The 16,564-nt window shown below is 58.3% G+C and overlaps 4 protein-coding genes across 5 annotated transcripts; 2 read left to right on the top strand and 2 right to left on the bottom strand.

Annotated features, from left to right (window-relative positions):
- Positions 1 to 2,971: 2,971 nt before the first annotated feature.
- On the bottom strand, positions 2,972 to 6,195 carry LOC121341068 (N-acetylmuramoyl-L-alanine amidase-like). Its single transcript, XM_041414272.1, is given in 6 exon segments — positions 2,972 to 3,345; positions 3,552 to 3,832; positions 4,721 to 4,947; positions 4,950 to 5,006; positions 5,009 to 5,364; positions 6,158 to 6,195. Coding segments are annotated over 6 exon segments (1,323 nt in total). The 3' UTR covers positions 2,972 to 2,981.
- Positions 6,196 to 6,207: 12 nt separating this feature from the next.
- LOC121341065 (cytochrome P450 4F3-like) lies at positions 6,208 to 11,428 on the top strand. 2 transcript variants are annotated; one of them, XM_041414268.1, is made up of 12 exons: positions 6,208 to 6,493; positions 6,786 to 6,930; positions 7,339 to 7,392; positions 7,721 to 7,848; positions 8,235 to 8,365; positions 8,612 to 8,879; positions 9,238 to 9,304; positions 9,379 to 9,508; positions 9,579 to 9,712; positions 9,793 to 9,855; positions 9,940 to 10,024; positions 10,124 to 11,428. In XM_041414268.1, the coding sequence occupies exons 1-12, from the start codon at positions 6,308 to 6,310 to the stop codon at positions 10,302 to 10,304; spliced, it is 1,572 nt and encodes a 523-aa protein (XP_041270202.1). In that variant the 5' UTR covers positions 6,208 to 6,307; the 3' UTR covers positions 10,305 to 11,428. The 2 variants fall into 2 exon arrangements, with proteins under 2 accessions (XP_041270202.1, XP_041270201.1); XM_041414267.1 differs by having other exon boundaries at positions 9,793 to 9,877; positions 9,959 to 10,024.
- On the bottom strand, positions 10,910 to 13,639 carry LOC121341066 (zinc finger protein 664-like). The gene is made up of 3 exons (XM_041414269.1): positions 13,485 to 13,639; positions 13,146 to 13,377; positions 10,910 to 12,338 (listed from the first exon to the last, which is right to left on the bottom strand). Exons 1-3 carry the CDS (start codon positions 13,562 to 13,564, stop codon positions 11,469 to 11,471), a joined length of 1,182 nt encoding a protein of 393 aa, XP_041270203.1. The 5' UTR covers positions 13,565 to 13,639; the 3' UTR covers positions 10,910 to 11,468.
- On the top strand, positions 13,635 to 14,830 carry LOC121341067 (zinc finger protein 3-like). The gene has a single exon (XM_041414271.1). The coding sequence runs from the start codon at positions 13,644 to 13,646 to the stop codon at positions 14,331 to 14,333; it is 690 nt and encodes a 229-aa protein (XP_041270205.1). The 5' UTR covers positions 13,635 to 13,643; the 3' UTR covers positions 14,334 to 14,830.
- Positions 14,831 to 16,564: the final 1,734 nt, after the last annotated feature.

Below are 16,564 nucleotides of genomic sequence, written 5' to 3'. Positions count from 1 at the left end.
TGCCCTTTTATTTATGTCACTCTACACTCCTGCCCAGAGCCGCACCTCCGCCTGCCGCGCCGAAGAATAAAACAGCCCGGCAGGGCAACACAAAATGACCCTCAGAGCGCGGAAGCGAAGCCGAAAGCCGCCAAGGGCGCCCGGCCCTGCGCTCTCGGGCGGGCGGGGCCCTCGGGCCGGGCTGTGCCGCCTCGCCACGCTCCCCTCAGCCGGGCGCTGTGCGGGGCTGGGCGCGCTCGGGGGGCAGCGGGGCCCGGGCCGCGCAGGCGGAGCGAAGGGAGGCGGCTCGCCGGGAGCGCGGCGGGGGCGCTGCAGGGCAGCAGGAAAAAAATCTTTAAAAAAATATTCCTGTAGGGCCTGATGGTGAAAATAAGAGTACGATTTAGGTGGCTTTCCGGGGCAAAGAAGCCCTCCAGCGTCCAGCCGGAGCTGCCTGCTGCCGGTTTCCTGAGGGCCTGGAGGTGGCCACTTTTGCCCTCACCGTCCTTCCAACTACTGTAAAGCCAGGATTACACGATGCAGCTCAGATTCAGTCATCAGTACTTATCAAATATCCCTGTCACAACCTTCCACTGGGCAGAAAACCCGTTTAAGATGTTCTGTGTTCATACTGTCATTTATATCCACCTCGGTTGTGCAAGTCGAGAGGAGAGGCGAAGAGCCACTTGAGAGGCCACACAGGCTCCGATAACACCTGTATTTTTTACTGTCTTCCACTGCCAGCTCATCTGGGAATGCCTAGGAGTGGCATCAAGGCTGAAGGAGGTCATTCGCTGCCAATTTGAGACACACACACTGGATGATAATGAATATGAGGAGACAATACTTCTCAAAGTAATTTTAAATACCCTCACCCCTGCCTCCCTTTCAGGCCTCACCATGATCTATCTAAGAAGTGCTGGTTAGGCCTTGGCCTTGATGAACCATAGGTGGGCTGAGCTGCTCGGGAGCTTCTCAGAAACACTGTGTGCTCCCAGGAACTGCAGTGTTCTAATGTGCTTCTGTTTGTTTGGGGTTGGTTTTTTTTTTTTTTTTGTTTTGGTTTTTTTTTTTTGGTTTTGGGTTGTTGTTGTTGAATAGACTTTGAAATTTGTTTTTGCCCAAATGGCATCACGTTCTAATTCTCACAGAAAATGAAAGAAATGTAATTTTCTTTTTTGAAAGAAAGCTGCCGGTGGAAAGTGGGGCCAGGATGAAATCTTGTTGTGACAAAGGCCATCCCTTGGGGCCCTCTATGCAGGGGTGCCCGAGGAGCCCCTTGGAGCTGTGCTGGGCCCCAGCAGCAGTGAGCAGCCAAGTCCCTGCGAGCGGTGCCTCTGCCAGCCGGGAGCTCTCCCGTTTGCTGCACTCAGGGCATCCCTGCAGATGGAACAGTGTCACTGGAACTGCCCCAAAACTGCTCCGGTGGGGACCCTGCAGGGACAGGAATGTCACTGGGGACCCCCAGCACCCACCTTGCCCCCCTCCACTCTGATGGGGATCCTGCAGGGAAAGGAGTGTCACCAGGACAACCCCAACACCCACCCACCCCTCCTTCCTCCTGAAAGGCAGTTTTAATCAGGTGGGGGCTGTTCTCTCAGGCAACCACTGACAGAAGGAGAGGACACAGTCTTAAGCTGTGCCAGGGGAAGTTTAAGCTCGACATTAGGAAAAAAATCTTTACTGAAAGAGTAATTGGGCATCGGAAGGGGCTACCCAGGGAGGTGGTAGAGTCACAGCACCTGGACGTGTATAAAAAAAGACTGGATGTGGCACTCAGTGCCAGGGTTTAGTTGATAAGGTGGTGTTAGGTCACAGATTGGACTTGATGATCTCAAAGGTCCTTTCCAACCCAGCTGATTCTGTGATTCTGTGAACTTTGGTGCTACTGCTACTTTTCCTCTCCCAGAGGAGCCTCTTCCACAACAGCCTCTGGAGGAGGGGACAGAGACAGATCCGTGTTGCCCCTGGGGCCCTTGGAGGCGTGGGATCTGGGGTAGGGGTTGTCCACCTTGAGATTGATGAACTGGGAGGTTGTGGGGGGAGTCTCTTTTTAGGGCTTCTCACAGCCCCCCAGGGGGTCCTCCCATCTGGGTCTGGGAGGGACTGGAGTCAGCACACACAGTACTCCCAAACCACCCTTCTTTCCCTGGGAAACATCCCCAAAGGTGCCAGATCCTGCCGGCATCTGGTGCAACCAAGCTTTGGGTAGGCAAAGCAGGGCTCAGGGGGGCAAAGGAGAAGGGGCAGAGGGGTTTATCCTGCTTCTGGTTCAGTGCCCAGTGCTGATGCCCAGTGCCAGTGTCCAGCCTCAGTGCCCATCCCCGCTGTCCAGTCCAAGCGTCCAGTGCCCAGTGTCAATGCCCAGTACTGGTGGCCAGTCCCACTGCCCAGCCTCGTGTCCAGCCCCATTCCCCAGCCCCAGTCCCAGTTCCCAGCCTCATTTCCCAGGCCTGGTGCCATGATGCCACTGATCTCAGACAGTCCCCACCCCGGTCCCAGATGGGTGCCAGCCCCGCTGCCAGCCCCAATACCAGGTGTGTGCAGATGTGTGCCAGTGTCACCCCCCATCCTGGACACAGAACAGCCGCCAGTGGGGCCCAGGGCCAGGCAAAGCCACACCAGTCCTGGAGGAAGCTGAGGGTTTTAACCTGGGGATCAGCTGGTGCAGCAGCAAGAAGGAAGCAGTGATGGGGACAGTGATGGGGATGCTGCCATGCAGTTTTTTGTGGGCCCTGGGGCATGGCATGGGGCATGGTGCGAAGTGTGGCATGGGACACAGAACAGGACAGATGGCACATGGCATGCTATGGGTTGGAACATGACCCTGGAGCCTGGCACAGGACACAGGACATGACACAGGATATGGGACATGGCTGGAGAGCACAGGGACATGGGACATGACCGTGGAGCATGGCATAAGACACAGGGCACAGGACATGGGACATGGCATGGGACATGACCATGGAGCACAGCACAGGACTCAGTCAGTCCCAGTATCATCACCCTGAACCTCCTCCCACCAACCCCACTGAGATGCCCACCCCAAGCCCTGGGGACACCAGTATCCCCTGGAAGCTGGGCCAGCTCTGGATCCCCTGGAAGAGGGCATTGCCAGGGCAATTGGTGTGGCTGAGCTGGCAGTGGCCACACAGAGTGAAGTCTGGCTGGACGCAACCAGAGTGGACAGCACAGGGCTGGAATTTATCCTTCATCAGGGCCAGGGTGTCGGGGTCCGGCAGGGTGGCTGAGAAGTCCTGGATGATGCCAGTGCTGAAGCCCTTGGTATCGTAGTCCTTGGTGGGGGCACCGACCCAGTGCCACCCCCGACCCTCGTACAGGTACCCATCCAAGCCCACCACGAAGCTACAAGGACCGGACAGTGGGGACCCAGTGGTGGGAACCATGGGGGGACAGTGGTGGGGACAGTGAGGGGACAATGGTAGGGACTACAAGAGGACATTGATGGGGACCTTGGAGGGCGACAGGTCCTTCAGGTGGTGACAGAGCCCGCCAGAGTACAATGACATCTCCCTTGCGGGGTACCAACACCCTCAGAGAGTGACAGTGACCTGCAGCCAATGTTGTCACAGCTGTGGGTGTCCTGGTGGAAGCTCTGCATGTCCCTCATGGCATGGGAACAGGTGCAGCAGCTCTGGCATGGCCTCACTGGCTCCAGGGTGTGGTGCAGGAACATGCAGCAGGAGCCATAGCATTTACAGGGTGCCCCAGTAGGGACCACCCCGACATGCAGTGGGACAAGGGGCTCCATGTATCCCCTGAGCCCTTGGGGATACATCAGAGTCTGCGTGGGGACAAGGGGCTCAGTGGGTCCTTGGGGACACGGCAGAGTCTGTGTGGAGACAAGGAGCTTTACAGGTCATTGGGGACACATGGGAACATCTGAGGAACCCTCAGCCTGGATGTGGGAGGGTCCTCCTGGGATTTACTGAGGAGATGGGAAGGGGGTACCCAGGGTGTCCTTTGGCGGGAACATGAGGTGGCCAGTGTCCAAGGGACACAATAGTGTTGGCCATGGGGACGTGGTGGTGGCCACCTAGGGACTGCCACCCAGGGGAGAGAGTGGTGGCCATCCAGGGGACAGAGTTGTGTCCATACAGAAGAAATGGTGGTGGTCATCAAGGGAAAACCATGGTGTCCACCCAGGCAGCATAGTGGTGGCCATCCACAGGACATGGTGGTGACCACCCAGGGGACGCAATGGTGTCCACCCAGGGGACCCGAAGATGTCCCACTACACCAAGCCACCTGTCCCTGCCGTCATCTCTCAGTGCCCACACATGAGAGTGACCCCACCCCACTCACCTGGGGTCCCCTCTCACTCCTTCCCACCCCATTTGTGCAGTGACAACCCCCATTTGTGTGGTGACAAACCCCCTTTGTCTGGTAACAACTCCTGTTTAGGGGGTGACAATCCCCACTTGTGTGGTGACAACCCCGTTTAGGGGGTGATATCCCCTGCCATACCCATGTAGCACTCATTTAACTCCTGTGACACCCGACAACCCACGACCTCCACCTGATGTGTCTTCACATCCTTCAGGAGCTGCCAGGTGTGTGACAGCACCCACAGCATCTCCCAAGCCTCCTTTTGTCTCCTCCTTCTCCAGCTGTCCTGGCCACACCAGCGCCCCAAAATCCTGGTGCCATAACTGCTCCCCCGCCCCCCCCCCCCGCGACGGCCGGGGGTGGGGGGGGGGGGGGGGGGGGGGGGGGGGGGTCTCCCCATTTCCAAGCCATTGCTAGTCCTGTAGTAGCCCTGGAGCAGCTTGGCCAGCAGGATGGGGTGTCAGGCCAGTCGTGCCCCCAGGACCACCCCATCCATGGCCCTGATGACCACAGCATCGGGGACAGGGGACAGGAGGCCCTGCAAGGTGTAATTTTAGGAGTTCTCCACGTGGTCCCAGCGGCTGCTGGGTTCCAGCATGGTCCCATTGTTGTCACCAGGAAAGATGTCCCCAAAGCCTCAGTGATGGTGACAGTGAAGAGAGGATCAGCAGGGGGTTGAGGCTGGGGAGGGGTCACCCAGATCCTCCATACCTCAGCCCCATCTTAGTGCTGGCAAAGAGGGGACCAAGGGCCACCGTGGAGCCACTGGGGGCCAGCATGGCCCCATGGTCCAGTGTCACAGGGTCACAGCACAGGAGCTCGGTCAGGAGCTGCCACTGCCTGGGAGTGAGACCTGGGAGGGGATCCCGGGGGTGCTCACCCAGCCCTGCCTGGCACTCCAAGGTCCTGCAGACCCTCAGCCCCCACCCCAGTGCTGTGGCGGTGGTAGGGGAGCTTCCCCGGGCCGGGGACTCAAGGGTGTCCATGATGTCAGTCACAGAGAACACATGGCATGCAGGACACCCCTGGGGACACCTGGGGGGACAGGGGTGGGCAGGGAGTGGAGGCATGTTGGGGGAAGGGTGGGAACGGGGTTGAGAGGGAGAAGACACCCAAAAATGCATCAAAGCCAGGGGGAGGGCAGCCAAAATTAAGGGAAAGGACCAAAATGCACCTAAAATAGGTAAAGGACCCTAAACGGAGGGGAAAGACCCAAAAGAAGGGGAAAGAACCCAAAACAGGGTTAAAGGACCCGAGAGGGGGAAAGGACCCAAACCAAGAGAAAAGACAGAAAACCAGAGGTCAAAGTGTTTTTGGTGCTGTGGGGTGTCATGGGGTGTCCCTCTCTGTGCTGGCACAGGCGCAGAAGCTCAGTGCAAGGAACAGCCACGGGAACATCCTACGGGACACGGGGACACGCTGTGGGACACGTGAATATCCCACAGGACACGGCCCCGGGACCTCGGGGACCTCGGTCCTGCCGGGGCGGGGGGGCAGGGGACATAGAGAGAGGGACAGGGACACACGGAAGGGTCACACAGGGTCACACGGGGGAGATGGGGATGGGGACACTCACAGGGGACAGGGACACAGGGAAGGGAGCAGGGTCACACGAGGAATATGGGGACGGGGACACTCAGAGGGGACAGGGACATGTGCAGAGAGATAGGGACACACGGGTGGGGAACAGTGATACACAGAGGGGGACATGAAAGGGGGGACAGGGACACACACAGGGAGACGGGGACACACCAAGGGGGGAACACGATGCCACCAGGATACACAAGTGGGGACGCTGCCACCAGGACATGTCAGCACCAGAAGCCACCAGGACGCGTCAGAGGACGCTGCCCCCAGAACGCGCATTACGACAAAAGGCGGATCCGGTGACAGCCAGCGCGGCGCCACGTGACCCCGCGGGGACACCGCCCATGCCCGACCCTTGCCCTGTCCCCAGCCTGTCCCCAGGAGCGGTTCCATGGCGGTGGCCACGGCGCTGGGTTCCCTGGGCGCGGTGGCCCTGGGCACCTTTGTGGTGGCCCTGCTGCTGCGGTGGCTCTGGGATGCGCTGGTGGCTGTCACCCGATTCCGGGCCACTTGTCGCCAGCTGAACAAGTTCCCCATCCCGCCCTGGCGCAATTGGTTGCTGGGACACACCGGCATGGTAAGGGGACAGCGGGTGGCACCTGCGGGGACAGGGGTGGAGGCACCTGCAAAGGAACAATTGGGTGGTGGCACCTGTGAGGGGACCGAAGGAATGGGGTGGTGGCACTTGGGGGAATGGTGAGGGTGGGGTGGTGGCACCAGCAAGGGGACAGTGGAGACAGGCTGTTGGCACCTGTGAGGGGACAGTGGGGACAGACACACATGTCCCCAAGGCTGGCAGTGTCCTGAGGACACACATGTCCCCAGGCTTATCTGTGCCCCCAATGACACACACATCCTGTTGTCCCCAGGGCCACAGCACGGAGGAAGCCCTACAGCAGGTGGACACCTTGGTGGCCCGGTACCGTCATGGCTGCCTCTGGTGGGGGCTTCCCTGGCTGCCTGTCCTGCGCCTCTTCCACCCCAGCACCCTCCGACCACTCCTCAGTGCCTCAGGTAGGACATGGGACATCAGATGGGTCCCCAGGGCCACCCATGGGTGTCACCACACCTGGCACAGAGACCTAGCAGTTCCCAGGCAGTGGCCACCAACCCAAGCCCATTATTATTAAAAGGTCCCCAGAAGTGTCACCATGGCCAGACCAAATGCCACCCCACAGTGGCCTCCAACCTGTCCTTGAGGTTCCCCAAGGCCACCCAAAGGTGTCACCATGTCCAGCCTCTGGTTGTCACCCAACCCTCATCCTTTGGTGGCCATGGGTGCTGGGAGAGGGTCCCAACCCCAGGGTCCCCACCTGAGGGTTAATGGGTGCAGACAGGGCAGTGCCACCCCCAGTGTCCCCACGCAGGGGACCTGATGGCACCCCAGTGAATCCCTGCTCACCCCATCCTTGTACCCTGCAGCTTTCGTGGCCCCCAAGGACAAAATTTCCTACGGCTTCCTCAAGCCCTGGCTGGGTGAGTGGTGGGGCTTAGGGTGGGGACAGCACCCGGGGTGCCCTGTGAATGGAGTTGGGTGTCACAGGAGTGGGGACAGCGCCCCTGGGTGGGCCCCTAGATGGATCTGGATGTGTCACAGGGGCAGTGAAGGACAGGGACATCACCCCTGGGTGCCCCCAGGATGGATCCAGGTGTGTCACGGGAGACAGGGGTGGTGGAGAACAGGGACAGCACCCCTGGGTGCCCCCAGATGGATCTAGATGGGTCACGGGGGACAGGGATGGTTGGGGACAGGGACAGTGCCCTCCCTCGTTGCCCTCGGCGGACCCCGGTGTGCCCTCCCCAGGGGAGGGGCTGCTGCTGAGCGATGGGCAGCGCTGGGTGCGGCACCGGCGACTCCTGACACCCGCCTTCCACGGAGATGTGCTCCGGAATTACCTGGGAATCTTCAACCAGAGCACCCGCGTGCTGCTCGTGAGAGATCCGAGATGTACACGAGTCCCCACCTGCACCCCAGATCATGAGTGCTGCACCCCAAATCCTGACCTGCATCCCAAACCCTGACCTTCATCCCAAACCCCGAGTCCCGCACCCAAAATTCTGTCCCACACCCACTGCTGCATCCTGATTCTTGTCCTGCACCTGGAGTCCTGTCCTGTACCCAAATCCTGTACTGTCCCATACGCCAAACCCAAACCTGCTCCCAAACCCCAACCTCACCCCTCGTTCATCACCGCATCCCTGTTCCACACCCCCACCCCAGTTCTTCCCCCTCTCCCACCCCTGTCCCACCTCCCAATTTATCCCCTGTCCCCTGTCCCTGATCCCTTCCCTGTTCCCTCCCCAACCCATCTCTGCAGGCCAAGTGGGGGGCAGCAGCAGCGGCAGCTGGTGGGAGGCCAGTGGAGTTGGAGGTGCTGCAGCCCCTGAGCCTCCTCACCCTGGACACGCTCCAGAAGTGCATCTTCAGCCATGAGAGCCACTGCCAGGAGTGAGTGTCACCTGTCCCCATTGACCATCCTGGTGGCCATGGTGACCCCACCGTTGTCCCTGCTGGCCATCTTGCTGGCCGTGCTGGCCCCACCATGGTCCCTGCTGGCCATCCTGGTGACGGCGTAGGCCCCACCATAGTCCCAACAGGCCATCGTGGTCCCACCACTGTCCCTGTTAGCCATTCTGGTGGCTCCAATGGCCTTGCTATGGTGGCCACAGTGTCCCCCCACTGTTCCTGGTTCAGGCGACCCAGTGAGTACATCCAGGCCATCCTGGAGCTGAGCTCATTGGTGGTCCGGCGCCAGCTCCGGCCACTTCTCCACCCGTGGTGGCTCTACAGCCTCACCTCTGATGGCCGGCGCTTTGCCCGAGCCTGTGCCACTGTCCACGCCTTCACTGCTGATGTGGTGCAGCGCCGGCGCCAGGCACTCGCCTGCCTGGGCCACCAGGCCTGGCTGGACGGCCACCGGGGACGCAGCATGGACTTCATCGACCTCCTGCTGCTCACCAAGGTGGGGCTGCAGTGGTGGCCATGGGGACATGGAAGTGGTGAAGAGGGTGGCTGTGGCCATGGGGAGATGATGGTGACCATAGGGTGGTGGCCATGGGGGGACGGTGGTCAAGGGGATGGTGGTGGCCATGCAAGGGTTGGCCATAGAGGCCAGGAGGATGCTGGTGGCCGTGAGGGACTTGGGCATAGACTGGTGGCCACAGGGGAACAGTGGTGGCCATGGCCAGCATTGACCACAGAGCTGGTGGCCAGTGGGATGGTGGTGCCCATAGGGTGGTAGCCATGGGGGAAGAGTGGTGGCCATGGATGGGATTTGGCTGGTGGCCCCAGGTGGCCCATGGCTCATCTCACCCCTGCAGGATGAGAACGGCCACACCCTGTCAGACGAGGACATCGCGGCTGAGGCTGACACCTTCATGTTTGAGGGTGAGCACGAGCTCCCAGGGGCCACTGGGGAGGAGCCACTCCAGTGTCCCCTCACTCACCCAATGTCCCCACAGGTCATGACACCACAGCCAGTGGCCTGGCATGGCTCTTCTACAACCTGGCTGGCCACCCTGAGCACCAGGAGCGATGCCGCCAGGAGGTCCAGGAGCTCCTGGCTGGCCGGGACACTGCGGACATTGAATGGTGAGATGTCCCCAGGGCCACCCCTGGACAGGTGGCTCAGGGACACGGTGCCACCCCTGCTTGTCCCCAGGGAGGACCTGTCCCAGCTGCCCTTCACCACCATGTGCATCAAGGAGAGCCTGCGGCTGCACCCTCCTGTCACTGCTGTGTCCCGGCGCTGCACCGAGGACATCCCCCTGCGTGATGGCCGTGTCATCCCCAAGGGTATGGCATGGCCAAGGTGTCCCCAGTGTCACCAGCCACCCTCATCTGCTGTCCCTAAGGTGCCATTCCCATCCCACCAGGGGTCATCTGCCTGATGAGCATCTACGGGACCCACCACAACCCAGACCTTTGGCCTGAGCCTGAGGTAGGGTCACCCTATGAGGTGTCCCTGTCACCATGGTGGTGACAGCTGTGTCCCCTCAATGTGACTGTATTGGTGTCACCCCAAGTGTTCAATCCTCTGAGGTTCAGCCCAGAGAACAGCAAGGGACGGTCCCCGTCATCCTTCATCCCCTTCTCTGCTGGCCCCAGGTATGTGGTGGAGGGGGAACAGGAGTGTCCCCAAGAGCCACCCCCGTCCCTGGCTGGGTTCACAGTGGGGTGACACTGACAGTGGGGATGTGGTGGCAGGAACTGCATCGGGCAGAGCTTTGCCATGGCTGAGATGAAGGTGGTAGTGGCACTGACACTGTCCCAGTTTGTTCTGCGGAGGGACACGGCTAGGCCACCCCCGCGCCGCAAGCCCGAGCTGATCCTGCGTGCCGAGGACGGGCTCTGGCTGCTGCTGGAACCACTGGTGGGAGTGGCCTGAGAGACACGGGTCACCAGGACATGGGGACATCCCCCAAGGGAGGTGTCACAGCCAGGGGAGGAGCAGGGAATAAACGGGAGCATGAACGGGACAGTATTGTGGTGGTGGTGGGGATGTGTTGTCCTTGGTCATGGGACGTCTCATGGCATGGACATGTCAACCCAGGGACTTGCCCTCTAGGCCACTTGTCACGACCCATGGCCACATCCCCCATGTCCTCATCCATGGCCATATAGCCCCATGCCCCAATTATATCTGTGATCCCCCCATGCCCAATACCGCCATCCACAGACATGTCCGCACCCACGTCCTTGTCCATGTCCCCATCCCCACCATGTCCCCACCATGTTTCCCAATGTCACCATCCGTGTCTTAGTTAAATGTCATTATTTTTACCCCAATGTTTGGGTGAAGGGATGAAGAAAAATGAAAGAAAATCAAGGCCAAAATTAAAGGATTTACGTGTCCATGCTGGCTGAGTATCCATGTGCCTGGGTGGGTAGAAAAGGCCTTTTCTAGAGGAATTTCCACTCCACTGTCTCCAAAATCTTGTGGTTTTGCTCCAGTCCATCACTATTTGGCTGTGAAAAATGCATATGTGCCAGAGAGAATTAAATCATGGAATGATTTCGTTTGGAAAAGACCTCCAAGACCATCCAGTATTCCTTGATGCCACCCGAAGAAATGATTGGATGCAAAAGGTGAGATATTTTTGGGGTCAAAAGTAAAAAAATGTGCTGTCCCCTATGAAATTCTGATGTCGGTTTGCATCCCAATGCATCTTTCTCTGGCTGTGTCCAAGTGTCCAAGGGGAGCCAGGAAGATGTGGAGATCACCAGCCACGTGTCTTTCTAACATGGATCACCAGGACCATGGATCACCAAGTCTCTGCCCAACGAGGGTCACTGTGGACCATCCAATGGGGGTCCTCCAGTGAGGGATGGAGTTGGAGCAGCGCTCAAAGCTCTTCCCGCACACGGGGCACTTGTAGGGCTTCCCTTACTGCTGTCTCCCTTGGTGTTGGGTCATGGCAGCGTTCTGGGAGAAGCTCTTCCCACACTTGGGACTCTGTTAGGGCCTCTCCCCAGTGTGGATCCGCTGGTGGGTGACGAGGGTGGAGTTCTTCTTAAAGCCCTTCCCGCAGTCGGGGCAGCGGAAGGGCCTCTATTCTGTGTGAATCTGCTGATGCTTGAGGAGACGGTATCTGCTCTGAAACCTCTCCCCACACTCAGGACACTCATAGTGCTTCTCCCCAGTGTGGATCCTCTGGTGGGCAATCAGGCCGGACCTCTGGCTGAAGCTTTTCCCACATTCCTCACACTTGTAGGGCCTCTCCCCAGTGTGGATCCTCTGGTGGGCAATCAGGGTGGAGGGCGCACTGAAGCTTTTCCCACATTCCCTGCACTTACAGGGCCTCTCCCCAGTGTGGATCCTCTGGTGGAAAACCAGATGACATCTCTGGATGAAGCTTTTCCCACATTCCCCACACTCGTAGGGCCTCTCCCCGGTGTGGATCCTCTGGTGCATAATCAGGCTGGAGTTCTCCATGAAGCTCCTCCCACATTCTGAGCACATGTAGGGGCATTCCCCAGTGTGCATTGTCTGGTGGATGATCAGGCCAGAGCTGTCACAGAAGCCCTTCCCACATTCCCCCCACACATAGAGTTGTATCCCAGTGTAGATCGTCTGGTGGCGGCTCAGGTGGCCTCTATTCCTGAAGCCTTTCCCACATTCTCCACATTTATAGAGCCGTTCATCAGTGTGGATCCTCTGGTGGCGGATCAGGTAGGAGCTGATGCTGAAGGTCTTTCTACATTCCCCGCACTCATAGGGCCGTTCCCCCGTGTGGGTCCTCTGGTGGACAATCAGGCGGGAGCTCGTGAGAAAACTTCCCACATTCCAAACACTGGTGGGGCTTCTTGCCATCATCAAGCTGCTCATGGACCTCAGAGCTCTGGCCAGATGTCTGGCTGGCACCTTCCGCTTCCTCACAGCCTTCTCCTCCATCCAGACAAGGTCTGGGAATGGGAAATCCTGATTTGGGGAAAAACAAGATGTGAGTGCATTGCCTTTGAAAGTCGCGTTGGCCAAGTGCATCTCTAGAAGTCACCGGGTGTCTGGTGGCCAGAAATACCTCCAAGAATCAAGGAAGAGACAAAAAAACACTCCCAGGGGTTCCCCGTTTCCAGTGTCCTTACTTTGGGGTCATGGGGGTCCCTCTTCTCAGAGCTGCTGAGGGGCCCATGGCTCCTGGGCATCCCCCCTCTCCTGGGTCCTGCTCAGGCATGCTGAGGGGCTTTTGGGGCTCCCAGGGCTCATCCTGCCCTCATTCGAACGCGGCTCCCAGGTGTCCCAGGGTCCCTTCTCCAGCATCCCCCCACTGCAGGCACTCAGCGCTTCCCCCGCTCCCCGACAATACTTTCAGGCTCGGGGCCCGGGCCCCACTCATCTCCCAGCTCCAGCACCCCTCCCGCCTGCCGGAGCTCCCCCAGCTCTGCTATCGCCCCTCTCCCCACGCCGGGGCTCCCGCCTTTCATCCCCCGGCTCTCCCGGGGATCCCCAAAACCCGTGTCCCGCCCCAACGGCACCGGCCGATCGCCACGTGGGCCCCGCAAAATCCCCCCGGGCCATTTACGGCTCAGCTCTGCGCTCCGCCAGACCCAAAATATCCCCTCATCATAGGAAGAAAAAATACTGCTCCCAGCAAAACCGAAATACATTTGGGACGCGACTCCGGAATCGGCAGGGTCCAAACCCCTCCAACCTCCCTCCTTTCCCCCCCAAAAATCCCTCCCGGAGCTGCCGCGATCGACTCGGGGCGAGCTTCCCCTCCGCGCTCACCCGCGGGGTGCAGGGCAATGCGATGCTGCCGAGGCCAGCCGAGCCGGGGGCCCCCAGTGCAGATCCGTCCGTGCCGTCCCCCTCCCCCCGAGCCAAAATTCCGCTCCCGGGGCTCGCTGGATGCGAGCGGGTGGCGCAGGTGGGGTGGGAGTGGGGAGCGCTGGGCGCTGGGCTCTGCCCGGGAGCTGCGGAGTCACCGCTGAGGAAATCGGTCAGAGCGGAATTCCTCTGGCTGGAAATGGGGAGAGGCCCTGACAGCATCCCGAGAGTGGGAAGCGCTTCTCCCAGATTTCCACCGTGACCCCACACCTAGGGAGGCAGCACCAAGGGAATCCCTACCGGTGCCCCTGGCGTGGGAAGAGTTTCGTCCGCTGCTCCAGTTCCATCCCCCATGGGAGGATCCGCGCTGGATAACCCATAGTGATCCTCGCTGGGCAGAGACTCGGTGATCCGTGGTCCTGGTAATCACGGATCACCCAGGAACTGCTCCGCCACCAGATGGTGCACACTGGGGAACGGCCCTATGAGTGCGGGGAATGTGGGAAGAGCTTCAGAGACACCTCTGACCTGATCCGCCACCAGACAGTCCATACTGGGGAACGGCCCTATGAGTGTGGGGAATGTGGACAGGGATTCACCATCAGCTCCCACCTGATCGCCCACCAGAGGATTCACACCGGGGAACGGCCCTATGAGTGTGGGGAATGTGGGAAGAACTTCAGGATCAGGTCCAGTTTGATCCACCACCAGAGGATCCACACTGATGAACGGCCCTATAAATGTGAAGAATGTGGGAAAGGTTTCAGGAAGGGCTGCCACCTGTACCGCCACCAGATGATCCACACTGGGATACGACCCTATGTGTGTGGGGAATGTGGGAAGGGCTTCCGTGACAGCTCTGGCCTGATCATCCACCAGACAATGCACACTGGGGAATGCCCCTACACATGCTCAGAATGTGGGAAGAGCTTTAGCCAGAATTCCTTCCTGATTGCCCACCAGAGGATCCACACTGGGGAGAGGCCCTACAAGTGCTCAGAATGTGGGAAAAGCTTTACCCAGAGGTCCGGCCTGATTGCCCACCAGAGGATCCACACTGGGGAGAAGCACTATGAGTGTCCTGAGTGTGGGGAGAGGTTTCAGAGCAGATACCGTCTCCTCAAGCATCAGCAGATTCACACAGAATAGAGGCCCTTCCGCTGCCCCGACTGCGGGAAGGGCTTTAAGAAAAACTCCACCCTCGTCACCCACCAGCGGATCCACACTGGGGAGAGGCCCTAACAGAGTCCCAAGTGTGGGAAGAGCTTCTCCCAGAACGCTGCCGTGACCCAACACCAAGGGAGGCAGCAGTAAGGGAAGCCCTACAAGTGCCCCGTGTGCGGGAAGAGCTTTGAGCGCTGCTCCAACTCCATCCCTCACTGGAGGACCCCCATTGGATGGTCCACAGTGACCCTCGTTGGGCAGAGACTTGGTGATCCATGGTCCTGGTGATCCATGTTAGAAAGACCCCTAGCTGGTGGTCTCCACATCTTCCTGGCTCCCACTGGGCACCTGGATGCAAGAGGAGCTCAAGGAGACCTGGCCATGGACAGTGACATGGGGCCATGGACATGGAAGGAGACATGGGCAACATGGGCATGGGTGGGGACGTGGAGAGCCATGAATGGGGATATGGTGGGGACACTGGCGTGGAAGGGGACATCAGGGGACACAGACATGGGTGGGGAGATGTGGGGGACATGGGCATGGATGGTGACATGGGCTGAAGTCCCAGGGAATGTGGGGATGATGGGTTTGAGTGAGTTGAGGGTTCTTGGGAGGGACGTGGGGTGCCGTACTGTGGAAACTGGAATTCCAGATCATTTGAATGTGTGCCGTGCATCCAAGAGGGAAATTCCCAAGGCTCCCAGGGGCTGGTTCTGCCCTGCTTCCCAAGGGAGCTGTGTAGGGGTAGGTGACAAGGCCCAGAAACTGTGTAGTAGGCTACCAGGGCAGACAGCAAAGGTTGCCATTTCCAGCCCATTCCCCACTCAAAGCAGAGGGAAGACAAAATGAAAGTGAGTCCCTAAGAGAATCCCAGTGTGATCGAGGGGAGAAGGGACCCTGCCCATGGGTTGGAGTCCCAGGAGGGAGAGACACCTCTGCCCCAGGGAAGGTGCAAATGAGACCATAGGGCCACAACCTATGGATTTTATTGAACGTGTGTTTTATTGAAGATAGTATTGACCAGGAAACATGAGGTAGAGAAATAGGAAAGAGATTTCAGAGAGAAAAAGAACTAGGAAATACCTCTGACGCAGACTCTGCAGCTGCCCGTGTTATAACTACATATTATATTGTTGGGTTTTTTGCAATTTTTTTTATTTTGCAAATATTATGTTGAATGCAATATGTATAATGTCAAATTGCTTTTATTTCTGCTATTAACAAAAATCTTAGACATGGTAGTAATGGTAGTGATATAGTGAATTGTCTGTTTGGTTGGGATAACATCCAGTGAACATGAAATGAGGACCCTGCTATTGAACTGCCAACTATCAACCCTCACCATATGAAGGAAGTATGGACCAAGACCCAGACTGGAAGTGATAAAGAGAAGAAGCCAAAACCACAGCCAAGAAACACGTCAGACCCAAGGATGGGCCATGCAAAATAGTTCCTGGAATATTTAGTTTATGGGAAAATATGAATATGCATTAGGGTCTGTGAGTATGCAACAGGCTGATGTAAGGAGACAGGTATTTAAGGGGTATACTCAAAGGTAAGGGTGTGCTGTTAGCTCAGTGCCAAGATGCACCTGGCCATAATCTTTGCTTTACTGTCTTTGTCTCCTATTGTCCTTTATTAAACCTTTTACATTTTCACAGCAGAGTGAATGTGTTTTTCACATTTGGGGACTCATCTGGTATTAACACCTCACCTCCGAAACCCCAGGGGATGCAGAGCAGGGGGCGTGCCCTGCCCAAATTCAGCGGCCTCACTAGCTTCTTCTGGCAGAGATTGGTTGCAGGTACAACACCCAGTGGGCAAAAGGAGACACATAAAGGAAAAGGCTCCCTAAAACTGTGGTAACCCCAGGAATTCTTGTCCACAAAGACCCAAAGAAGAAAAGAGGGTTGGGAAGTATTCTTTTGGGGTGATGACTGTGTGTGAGTGAGACAAGGGCTGGTTATCCCAGACCTGCGGGGTGAGTGAGGAGTCTCCCAGGCTGCAGTTCCGTTCTTTTGTGAGAAAAACGGCCAGTAAAGGGACGAAGAGAGACATAAAAGGAATGAGAGAATCTCCCAGGGTCACTGGGACAGTCCCAGGGAGGGGTGGACCCCTTGGAGGACAGGAGCTGAGGGTTTTCCTGGCACAATCCTGTGGGAAAGTGGGATAAAAAGTGGAGCGGGACCCCTAAAAATTTCTGCTGGGTTGAG

This window comes from Onychostruthus taczanowskii, unplaced genomic scaffold (genome assembly GCF_017590055.1).
Source record: "Onychostruthus taczanowskii isolate IOZ18803 unplaced genomic scaffold, ASM1759005v1 scaffold444, whole genome shotgun sequence".
NCBI classification, from domain to species: Eukaryota; Metazoa; Chordata; class Aves; order Passeriformes; family Passeridae; genus Onychostruthus; species Onychostruthus taczanowskii.
Note: the sequence above shows the minus strand (reverse complement) of the source record. Positions and strands in the feature narration are given on the sequence as shown.

Coding starts and splice junctions, on each gene's coding strand:
- LOC121341065 (XM_041414267.1), top strand. CDS start 6,308: ATGGCGGTGGCCACGGCGCTGGGTTCCCTGGGCGCGGTGGCCCTGGGC. Junction 7,849..8,234: donor AGAGCACCCGCGTGCTGCTC/GTGAGAGATCCG, acceptor CCATCTCTGCAG/GCCAAGTGGGGGGCAGCAGC. Junction 10,025..10,123: donor CCCTTCTCTGCTGGCCCCAG/GTATGTGGTGGA, acceptor ATGTGGTGGCAG/GAACTGCATCGGGCAGAGCT.
- LOC121341066 (XM_041414269.1), bottom strand. CDS start 13,564: ATGGGTTATCCAGCGCGGATCCTCCCATGGGGGATGGAACTGGAGCAG. Junction 13,378..13,484: donor TTCCCACGCCAGGGGCACCG/GTAGGGATTCCC, acceptor CCCCATTTCCAG/CCAGAGGAATTCCGCTCTGA. Junction 12,339..13,145: donor CATTGCCCTGCACCCCGCGG/GTGAGCGCGGAG, acceptor TCCCCAAATCAG/GATTTCCCATTCCCAGACCT.
- LOC121341067 (XM_041414271.1), top strand. CDS start 13,644: ATGGTGCACACTGGGGAACGGCCCTATGAGTGCGGGGAATGTGGGAAG.